Source organism: Terrapene carolina, unplaced genomic scaffold (assembly GCF_002925995.2).
Source record: "Terrapene carolina triunguis isolate 2854851 unplaced genomic scaffold, T_m_triunguis-2.0 Scaffold66, whole genome shotgun sequence".
In the NCBI taxonomy this organism is placed as follows: domain Eukaryota; kingdom Metazoa; phylum Chordata; order Testudines; family Emydidae; genus Terrapene; species Terrapene triunguis.
In genome coordinates this window covers 21,264,421-21,276,345 of record NW_020664417.1, presented here as the reverse complement: position 1 = coordinate 21,276,345, position 11,925 = coordinate 21,264,421, and the positions used below count along the sequence as shown (strand labels likewise).

The 11,925-nt window shown below is 41.3% G+C and overlaps 1 protein-coding gene across 5 annotated transcripts in view; it reads right to left on the bottom strand.

Moving 5' to 3' along the window:
* DCLK2 (doublecortin like kinase 2) overlaps positions 1–11,925 on the bottom strand; it is a 136,092-nt gene that overhangs the window by 4,698 nt on the left and 119,469 nt on the right. For all 5 annotated transcript variants that reach the window (XR_003899762.1, XR_003899763.1, XM_026647845.2 and 2 more), the window contains 5 exons: positions 9,038–9,171; positions 7,915–7,992; positions 5,985–6,081; positions 2,747–2,827; positions 272–388 (listed from right to left, as the gene is read on the bottom strand). Coding sequence is in view for 3 of the 5 variants with exons in the window: in XM_026647845.2 (XP_026503630.1) it covers positions 272–388; positions 2,747–2,827; positions 5,985–6,081; positions 7,915–7,992; positions 9,038–9,171 (507 nt within the window). In the remaining 2 variants the exon portion in view is untranslated. The remainder of the gene's footprint in view (positions 1–271; positions 389–2,746; positions 2,828–5,984; positions 6,082–7,914; positions 7,993–9,037; positions 9,172–11,925) is intronic.

Genomic DNA, 11,925 nt, shown 5'->3' with positions numbered 1-11,925 from the left:
CATTGAGAGAGAGTGTGTGTGTTTAAAAGAAATATCTACAGCTCAGCTAATGCACCTCAATACAGACCTGGCTGCTCCTGAGCAGTGACCCACTCAGATTGAAATAATACATGATGTATAGACTAGGATTACACACACACAAACAATACCAGGCTTGTTTTTGGTAGTGCATTTGTACCACTCTGTTCTTTAAATAATTATTTCCAGGTTAAAACATGTTAGACAAATATACAAAGTCATATCTACACATAAAAATGCTGCATTTGCTTACCATGATGACAGAGACCCCAGCGGTTGTATTGTTCTGCTTGGGTAGCATGTTGTTAAAGTGCTGCTTCAGTTTACCTGTTACTTCAGCTTGCATATTATTCTCCTGCGAGGCATCATCCTGTGTAAACAAGATACACACACACACACTACTCCTCAGGTTTGGGGTTAAAAAAAAAAAAAGTGTTTGGAAATAGAAAAATTACAAATAAAATCGACAGAAGGGATTTTCCTTCATCCTGGGATCCCTGCTCATGCAGGGAATTTAACTGCTGGGCTGCATAGAGAGAGATTCAACCTTTTTTCTTTTTAAAGTCTTCTGCTGCTGAGAAACAGTTTACACTGAGCTCAAGTGAGCTGCATATGGCAGGAGAAACTTTGGCTTAAAATGTGGTATTTTGTTTTTCAGGTTAAGGGAGGACACTATTACGAGTGTGCCATGACAAGACACCTGCTAACGACTCCTGGCATTAAATGTAACATGTATGTTTTTACACAACAGCAACATTGCAAAGGAAAAGTAACAGCCATTAAAATGCTGATGACCTAAGAGTATTTAAATAAAGCCTAATGATGATCTTTAATTTCCATACATTGTACATTGACTATTTATATCCATACAATATTTGTTAAGTGGCTAAACAAATGGGGGCAGTTATTCACCAGCAACACCCTTTTTTTTTTCTTTTATAATTCTCAGAAAACCAGGATTTAATTTGAGTTCTTCTCTTTCGAGGTAAATTGCACCAATTTTGCTTAGTGCTCCAGCCTGAAAGTTCACAGAATGACACACTGTGAAATGTTTCAGAGTAGCAGCCGTGTTAGTCTGTATCAGCAAAAAGAACAAGGAGTACTTGTGGCACCTTAGAGACTAACAAATTTATTTGGGCATAAGCTTTCGTAGGGGGAAAATTAGCATGGGGAAATAGTTTTTACTTTGCTGGCAATAAGGACTGGGAGTGGATGGGTCATTACACAATGCCCCTCTGCCATGTCCATTGGCCAAACCGGACAGTGGCTACGCAAAAGAATAAGATAATGGACACAAATCAGACATCAAGAATAACATTCAAAAACCAGTCGGCGAACACTTCAACCTCCCTCGTCACTCAATTACAGACCTAAAAGTCGCAATTCTTCAATTCAAAGACAGACTCCAACGAGAAACTGCAGAACTGGAATTAATTTGCAAACTGGACACACCATTAAATTAGGCTTGAATAAGGACTGGGACTGGATGGGTCATTACACAAAGTAAAAACTATTTCCCCATGCTAATTTTCCCCCTACTGTTACTCACACCTTCTTGTCAACTATTTGAAATGGGCCATCCTGATGATCACTACAAAAGTTTTTTTTCTCCTGCTGATAATAGCCCACCTTACTTGATTAGTCTCGTTAGAGTTGGTATGGCAACACCCATTTTTTCCATGTTCTCTGTGTATATACATCTTCCTACTGTATTTTCTACTGCATGCATCCAATGAAATGAGGTTTAGCCCAGGAAAGCTTATAAATGTTAGTCTCTAAGGTGCCACAAGTACTCCTCGTTCTTTACACTATGAAATGATTTTGAAAATAAACATTTGATTATTACTGTTGGTAGGGGAGATCAGTTTATTATTTATTACTAATCTCCTACATTAGGATCACAAAAGATGGACGCCAGGGAAGTCTCTCCCTATGGACACACAAACAGTGTTAAGTTACATTTTTGAAAATGGGACCCTACATTGTGCCTCTCCATTTTACACACAGATTAACTGTGCATGTAAAGTATGTCACTGACTACATATTATACACCAAAGCAGGTACTGGTGCTGCCATATATGTATTTTGTGAGCACCATGTTTTGGGCCAAATTTCAAAAACAGGCGCTTGAGTTACCCATAAGGCCCCTCTGCCACAAGCATGCCTGTCTGGGATGGAGGGCATTTTTGGTGCTACGGAGGGGGATCAGAGGAGCTACCCAATGCCTTCTAACCTATTTTCTGTTAGGAAAAAACCCTCACCCTGCTCCACTGGAATATAAAGTTGCTGCCCACTTCCTTATGTAGCAATATAGAATGATAAAATCCTATGCTATTGGGTAAACAGCCAACATATTGGCTATCTACACTAGCTGTGTCTCTAAAGCATCCTCATGTTCACAGAAAAATCATGTTAGCAAAAGAAGCTGTCCAGTTGAATGCTCTCCATCCCTTATTCTTGTGAGCTTTTTTGTAAATTCAGTTTCATTTGCTTCAAAAGACAGCCCACAATAACCTCTGTGCAGCAGAAGGGTAGACTTCAGCGTATAACTGTCCTCTGTGGTGTCATTTATAGGCAGTTCATTCTTTGTTGATGGGGGACATAGAACTCAGCTTGCCCAATTCTGTTTATCAAGCAACTTCTGTCACTACTTCTGACAGCACTATTACAGTTAGAGCTTAATATTATATATCTAATTAGGGACAAGTACAATGCAGAGTTTACTCACGGACACCCAGGGATGGCCTAGGATCTGTGCTGCTGTATATCGAGCTTCTACGTTTACCTGTAGCATCAGACTAATTAACTCCTGAAAAACAAAAGAGTGAAAAGAGAGGGAACATTAATATTAAAATGTGAAGCAGCTTTTGCATTGAATTCTTCCCAGCATTCAAAGTGGTGTTTTTCCACTACCTGGTTGAAATCCTGGCCCTGCTGAAGTCAATGGCAAAACTCCTATTTGACTCCCAGGGGGACAGGATTTCACCCTCACACTCTAAATTGCAGCTGTAATATAAAATATATTCTTCTGTACATACATGCAGGCAGCATGGACAGACTAGTCAGAATGGAACTGCATCCTCCTTAAACCCTCTGGGTACAGCACATATGCAGATACCCTCATGCAAAAAGAAAGTCCCATAATGTTTTGTAACCATCAAGTGACAGGGCACATAGTGTTTGAGTAATTTACAGAGAGAGGATAAAGCTGCTGAAGGGGGCTCAGTGGGGATGAGGAGGATGGCAGAGCAGAAAGCACCTGCCAAGAGCACCAGCTTGTACCGAAAGCCAAGTGCATTTATGAGCCTGGAATTTTAAAGCTATTACTAGCAGGGATGATTTAACTGTACAGACAGTAAACTAATACACAAAGATAATTTTTTTATTTTAAGCGCTATTACTAGAACCATCTGTAAACATTTAAGATGATACCATTCCTTTACTGCTGGAAAATGAAAGCTACCCATCAGCACAGAGCACTTAAGAATTCTATTCCAAAGGAATGACTGACAGCACCCAATGTTAGTTAATTTTAATTATCTATACTATGGGCTAGTTTCTTTGCCTTGGCTACTCTGTGTTGCTCCAGAAGCACAAAGGGGTCGTTAGCCAGCTTGACCAATCTTATAAGGATCCCTCCCACCATGAAAAGGGAATCCCCAGACAGAGTTAGGCCAGGAAAAAAGGGGGCATTGTCTAGAGGGCTGATGTGCTTACGTTTCATGGAAGTCACTGGGATTTCACCGTACATTTAACTGTAAGTATATGCTTAACTGCTTTGTTGACTCAAGGCCTTTGAAACGCTCAGAGACTATACAATAGGTTCACTGCATATTTCTATGGAACTTCTGTTTAGTACTGTCACAAGTGGGTCTGTAGCCATGGTAAATCTTAAGAGCCTAGTCACACAAAAGGCAGCCAGTGAAGTTATGAACACTAGGTGTAACTTTTCATCTCCAACTTTTATCAAATTTATTAATTCAAGTTCCTCCTTTGCAGCTGGCAACTGCAGGTTCCAGACACAAAATAACATTCATGAAGAAACTAATTAATGTCAAATAATTCCCATCATTAAAACTCAACTGCCCCATTTTTTTGGAAAGTTTCTGTAGCCTCAGGATTGTCTCTTGCTTTATGTACTAATGAAGAACATTCCAATGAGACTTATTCTAGTAGACAGCAACTTCTCTGGAGAAACAATACATGTGTAATTAGGAGTCTTTTGTTCACCCTCCAGTTGTGGAAAATGACTCTCTCAGCAAATTACCCAGCAAGAATACGAGCCAGGGATAGTGGGCTGGATGCTTCAGGCTAGTCACATTGTACTCAGTTCAAGTTTGGAGCAGGAGGGCCACCTCTGAGGCTGCTTGGTGCCGGTTTGACAGCTGCTCTCTTTTGTGCAAACTGCCAATTGATTTGAGGAAGGAACCATTTTGGCAGCTGAAAACTGGGAACCCCTGGCCACACTTCATATTTTAACAGCCAGGAAAGGGGAAGACACGGCTATGAAAACTGTAAGCTGTGTGAATGCGCTCCTAGGCTGGGGCTAGACTTGCTGGCTTTAGGGTTGCTTTGGCTCTCAGAGTAGTGCAAGACAGGTTTATCTTAAGGAAGAATTGGGACTATGGTCTTTTATGAGGCTATCATCAATGCCACTCTAGCCAATGGCCATTAGGAGATTGAGAGCAAAGGAGCCAATTTCTTTCTTTCGATAACTCTGATTTTCATCTGCAATGCACCCATGTGCCCCTGGACTCTGGATGAATCCTATGAACAATCATTTACACATCACTCACGGGAACACTACTATAGCTAGGACCCTAAAAAATTCATGGCCGTGAATATCAAACGCATCATGGACAATGAAATCTGTATAGCATGGGGTAAAAGCACACAAAAGACCATATTCATGGGGCCAGACCAGCGTTTCTCAAATTGGGGGTCCTGACTGAAAAGGGAGTTGCAGGAGGGTTGGAAGGTTATTTTAGGGGAGTCACGGTATTGCCACCCTTACTTCTGCACTGCCTTCAGAGCTGGGTGGCCAGAGAGCGGTGGCTGGTAGCCAGGTGCCCAGCTCTGAAGGCAGTGTCTCACCAGCAGCAACAAAGAAGTAAGAGTGGAAATACCACACCATGTCATCCTTACTTCTGCACTGCCGCAGGCAACGGCTCTGCCTTCAGAGGCTCACTCTCCAGCTGCCCAGCTCTGAAGGCAGCACCGCCACCAGCAGCGCAACCCCCCCCCACAATAACCTGACGGCCACACACAACTCCTTTTTGGGTAAGGATCCTTGCAATTACAATACTGTGAAATTTCAGATTTAAATAGCTGAAATAATGAAATTTACGATTTTTAAAATCCTATGACCGTGAAATTGACCAAAATGGACCGTGAATTTGGTAGGGCCCTAAATAGCATTTGGGCCTCTACAGGAGTTAGGGTTAGAATTTCAAACATTGCCTTTAAATGACTGAATCTATGAAATCAAAAGGAAGTGGTATCTTACTAATACTTTACTTAACTGGCAAATCAGCTATTTGCATCTGAATGAGCTCTAGCCAGCTTAATGCTTCTAGTCCAAAGATGAAATGGGAACAGGTGAAATGAACAGTGTCTAGTCCACGTAGCAAGCAGCCCTCTCTCAAAAGGGTGATGAGGGGGGAAATTTGGAGAGATACTTACACTGCAGCTGAAGCACTGAACCTAGTATAACCCTCATCATTAAATAAACCAAACTACATACAATGCTCACTGAATGTAATCAACATTCTGTTACAATCATTCAGCCAGAAAGTAGGGTTGTGAGACCTGCATTTTCATCACTGCCATGCTCTGAAGAGTACAAGCATTTGGAATATAGTCAACAATAGTACAGATTCTGTGTAGCCAGGAAGGCACAATGCTCCCACTGGCTTGTCAAACAATTTCACAGCTTGAAGCCCTGGGTTCCTAACTTATTTCAGTACCTTAGCTGAGTCAGTGATGTTATCCCAGTACGGAGAGGGAAACTCTAGCTTTCCAATGAGGATCTGATCAAAGAGATCTTCCTGAAGATTGTTCTCACTGTGGATGAGTAACAATGGAAGAGAACAAGAGAAAGGGGTAATTTTTGTCACGCAGGCATTAAAGTTACATTTTTGAGGTGGTGAAGAAGCAAAATTCACATCAACTATTACAGAAGTTTGCCACCTTGTACTCTAGGAGTGTAAGTTTGGCAGTATTACACCATAGTTATCCTGTCAGTAGTGGTGAGGATGGGGAGGCAATATACAGGAGAAAGGCCTCAGTCTGTCTCCCATTCAAATAGAGTTTGCATTGGTAACATGAGGACAATCATCTGTGCAGTAACAGACAAGGTACAATCTGCTGCTGGTGCTGGGCAGGAAAAGTAAATCAAGTTAGTCTTTTATTTTCCCTGAGCATCCCCATGGCTCCAGAGGACCAGCCACAATAGGCAAGCGATGTGTGTAGGCACACCAGCAGCAATGATGTGATCCTCTCCTGTGAGCCAATCCGACAATTTTTTTTAAATACACAGAGAGGATTAGGAAAACCTGGGATAAATTCAATCCCATGCTGAATTTAACAACCTGTGCCACTGGCATAATCCATAACAATGAAAGAAATAGCCCCTATAATGCCAAAAAGAGGGATGGGGGGCAGGAACAGAATATACACACACAGCAGATCTGTTGAATAAGATGGGACCAATTTTACAATTGTACTCACTTCTGATTAGTGGTTTAAATCTCTAACAATATTGCTCAGATTCTCTTACATTTGTTCACACCTGATTATTGCAGTCAGAAGCATGACAGAATAATTGTAATGATATGGTACATCTTTGAAGCGCGAGCTAAACATTGCTAACCAGTCAACTGTGTCTGAAAAACAAATTGTAGAACTAAACGGCAACTTCTCTGCCTTTTCACAATTATTTAAAAATAACCTGGGAGGAACAACATAGCCACAGAGTGGCTAATTTTAACTTTTAATAAAGCTAATCTAAATGTGCCCTTTGTTGTGTAATTGTATCCCATGCCCTTGAAAAAACACAGGCAATGATATATAATGGATAACTCTGGTCACCTGATAATAAAAATTAGATACTTCCTGATTTAAAATGTGGTTTCTGATTCCTTCTCTCCCAAAGTTCCAGTTACTTTACTTTATTTTACTCCCATCTCAAACAATCACAGAAAAGAAAAGTGTGTTGATATTAAATCTAAGTATGGATATTATATGCTGGACATGCAGAGTAACCATAACAAATTTTTGATTCACTGATTACAAACTCTTTCATATGATGGGCACCAAGTTTGTAATGAGATTGAAAACAATCATCATCTACAGAGCTCAACTAATAGAAATAAGATATTTAAATGAACGTTGCTAACTGGAATCATTTACCTGTGACCACTTCTCCAAGATAAAAACAGTAAGTTGAACTTGCCAGCTGCAAACACTAGAGGGTGTACAATACATGCTCACTGCACTGAGCTCTTGCTGTGGAGTATGGGATTGGAGGACAAAGGGACAGAGAAAGCTGGCTTCTCACAGTAAGACACCCCTACACACCTGACAGCTGGTCACCCACTCCTGTTATTTATTTTATTTTTTTTAAATAGGCAGGAATGCACTTCTCTCTCTTGTGCTCAGAAATAGTGACAGCTGGCAAAAGGGCAGGGTGATATCTAAACTAGGGGCAGCTTAAGCCAGTTAGAAAAGGAGAAAAAAAACTTGGGGAAAATAATAGTTTGGAAACAGCTGGAGCCGACTATTGCTGCGGGGGGGGGGCAGGGGGGTGCAAGGGGAATCAGATTTCCCCCTTATTTGAACAATTATTTGGGTAATTAATTCTTTACTATCTTCCCTTTGACCTGGAACTAAACTCACCTGCGAAAAGGTGGGAATCCACAAAGCAGTATGTATGTGATCACACCTGCAGCCCATATATCCACCTTTAAGCCATATCTGTAAAATAAGAGAACGAGTTACTTGTGCAGCTTCCAAAATGTGTCACCTCTAGTTAGTTGTTTTTTAAATTAATACATACTGAGAGTCTGCCAAAGGCAGATGTATTAGCATTTCATAGGAGTGGAGTTTGTCCTTCAATTAATACCACGGAGTATAACAAGAGGGGCATCTAGTCAATATTTTTCTGGTTGTCCTCCAGAGTATTGAGAGCCCTGAGGATCCCACATTTTCCTTTGTTTTTAGTTCACAATCCCCCAGTCTCCATGGAACAGTCAATAGCTTTCTGGTCTGATTCAGATTCTTTTCAGCACCAGCCCATAATAATCAAAGGAGGATATTGTTGAGAGAGAGGGGGAAATCCTTTCCCTCTCCTGCCACAGTGGACAAACTGCTTCTGCATCATTCCCAGACACTGCAAACTGGGGAGCAAGCTTCCAAGTCTTGAGTCTCCTGTATGAATGAGTAACACTAGGATGAAGAACCAGGACTTTTCTTTTTAAACATATGAATACAAATACTGTAGGTCAAAACATGTCACATTTTCTCTGATTTTTCTAGCTCTGCAGGTGGATCAAATACCCTTTGACATCTTGGTCTCTCACAGCTCTCAAAAATACTTTTCAACAATTGTGCTATGCAAGAGCAACAGTGCATAAAACAATCTGATATTAGAAAATCCAAATTATTCATGCCAACTATCACCTACTCCCCAACCAAGAGGTCTGTGATTTACTTCCAGAATCTTTGTGACAGAGTCAGAGCCATCTTCCCAATTAAGCAGTTAGCTGCAGCAGCATCTCTTATCTAAGTTACATGTGTGCACACAAATATTTTGCAGAGTGGTATCAGAGGAAATATATATGAAAGAGGCTGATATATTGCACTCATTAGACAAGCAGTTGAAGACCAGTTTAAATGACCCACACCCACAGAGCAGTGAAATCAAATATTTACCAAGGGTCAAAATTTGGCCCTTTTACACACAGAGTAATAAACAGTCTTTTACACACCAACTTAGGAGACAAAACTGCTGTATCCTCACCCTGTCTCTGCAATGATTTCTGGAGCCACATATGTAGGGGTGCCACAGACTGTATACAAGGGTTCTTCAACCACTGTGGCCAGTCCAAAGTCCCCTAGCTTCAAGGACTTTGTTCCATCTGAATACTCGCATACCTGGGGTTAGCAAAAACACAACAGGGATTGAAGGATATTTTTCCAATACATGAGGGAGTAAAACAGCAAAGGCTGAACATGATATAATGTGATGAGAAGAGAGATTCTTAAGCTATCCACTGCATTGGTTTTGCTCCATGATTCTTGAAGGCTTGGACTTCCAGTGCTGTGATTCATCTTTGTGCTTGAGGAGCTTTAATTCTCTCTTGGAAAGTTCTGATGGGGTTAGACTCAATTTGAGAAAGGAAATAAATCTAAATGATTTTTAAAATAGATTTTACTCTGTTTCTTGATAGATCTAGTCCCCACCTACTCCTAAAAATCTAGAACCAATTTCCTATTGCTTTTAGTAATACTATTCACTTACATAGTGCTTTCCATCCTGAGCATGCTATAGAATGATGTATTGCTCATGCTGAAGGACAGGTGTAGAAGATAGGTTCCTGCCTGGAGAAGATTACACTCTAAATGAAGGTTTAAATATTAAATTTTCATAACACCCTTGCAAGGTGTTTATTGCCAGAGCAATGGTTAGTGTAATGGACAGGACTAGAGTTCTGGAGTTCTTCCTCAGAATACTAGACCACTATGCTCTGCATTTTATAAAATGCCTTTCAAATATCTTCTCTATGGCCTCCCTGCCATCCACATCACCCACTGCATTCAAAATGCAGCTGCTAAAATCTTTGCCTGCTGTTCTGACCATGTTACTGTTAATCTCCCCTCCCCCCCAACTCACACTGCCCCCTACTTTTCCAACACACCAAGTTCAAGCTTTTTGTCCTCACATTCAAGGCTCTTGACATCTCTGCTCCTTTCTGTCTACTCAACAGATCTAGTATCTTATCACATCAGCCGCCCCTGCCCTCTGTTCAGCCAACACTGCCAACTTTACATGTCCACTTGTCCCACAAATGTGTGTCTGCTTTTTTCCATGCTGCCACTTACGCACAGAACCTGCCCCACACCAGTCTGATGTGTAAGACTGTCTCCCCCTCCTTCAACCCGCTCAAGACCTATCATCAACCTGATCACTTTACTTGTATGCCATCTGTGTTGTCTTGAGATTGTAAACTCTTTGGGCAAGTATTCTATCTTATGTGTACTGACAGTGCCTACCACACTCGGACTCCCAATCCTGAACTGGGCCTCTGAGTTTTCCTTTTGTGTATAAGATATTTAAATGTAGGTACTTAAAACTATATTTTTTTCTTTAAAGAGTCCATACCCAATATGGAAACTCTGTGCTTATCTGTCTCAGAAGTCTGTATTCCCTATGTCAAGCAACACAACTCCACATATTTGCCAAAGTACTGAACCTCTCCCTAAAAGAAACCTACCCAAAAAGCAGCCATAAACACAAACAGATACATTTAAGAACAGTGGTTATCAAACTTATTTGATCGTGTCCCCCTTCTTTGTGTCTCTAGTAGTTTATGCCCTTCCCCTGCCACACAAGTACCTATACCGATAAAAAACCCAAGATGCACCACTCACTAAACATTAAAAACAGTAATGCAGTGATTCAAACAGAGCCATTTAAATATATAGTAATGTAAATTTTAAGTGAGATATTGCTTATTTGCATCATACTGTTGTTACTAACGTGATGGGTGTGCCTTTTTTGGGAGCAAAGCAATTCCATCCTGGGTTGGATGCTTGGGACAGCTATCCAGAGATCCCTTTGTACCTTCAATTAAGTGTGCACACCACGTCGTAACAAGTGGATTAAACAACAGATGGCAACAACTTTGTACAATGCTATGCAAGCTTAACAGAAATCTGTCAAAATTCACCATCTAGAGTCAAATGCATAGTGCCAGATGAAGACTCGATATGTAGGGGTCTACCAAATTTGTGGCCATGAAAATCACGTCATGTGAAATATGGTTTCCCCTGTGAATTCTGGTCTTTATGGCCCAGCTCTGAAGGCAGAGCTACCCGGGTGCCCAGCTCTGAAGACAGCGCCTCCCACCAGCAGCAACACAGAAGGGTGGCATGGTATTGCTGCTCTGCCCTCGCAGCTGGGCAGCTGGAAAGCCATGGCTGCTGGCTGGGCACCCAGCTCTGAAGGCAGCACCGCCTGCCAGCAGCAACACAAAAGTAAGGGTGGCAATATCGCAATACCCTAATAGGCTTTTGACCCCCTTTCAAGTCCGGGCCCCTAGTTTGAGAAACTTGGCAGAGATATCACACATTTTTTATGGGTTGGTCATGGCATAAACAGTACATTTAACAGATGTGTAACACATTTGCTATTTATGCCATGACTAACCCACAAAAAATTGTGTCATTGCTGTGGGTAAAATGTATGCAGTACGTTTCTTTTTCCTAAAGCTTCTCACGCCCTGCTACAATACATTCTGTACCACCCCCGGGGGGGCCCGTCCCCCACTTTGGGAACCTCTGATTTAGAGAACAATGCACTATACTCTCCCCACTCTTTGTTGCTCAAGGGACACCAAAGGTAATTACAAAAGCAATTGAACTGCATTTTCTAAAGGTGGCACTTAGTAGAATGCAGGCCCCACTGAGGACATAAAGGAGATATCTATGTCCACAGGTTTGCCCATGTATTTTTTGCTGACTACTTAAGCATGCAAATGCATGATCTTCATAGTTTAGATGCAAAATGCACGTCTAAACTTCCATGTTTACGGAATTATTGGATAGATTATCAAGGAATGTATGTTATGTGGAAATGTGTACACACACACACACACACACACACACACACACACACACACACACACA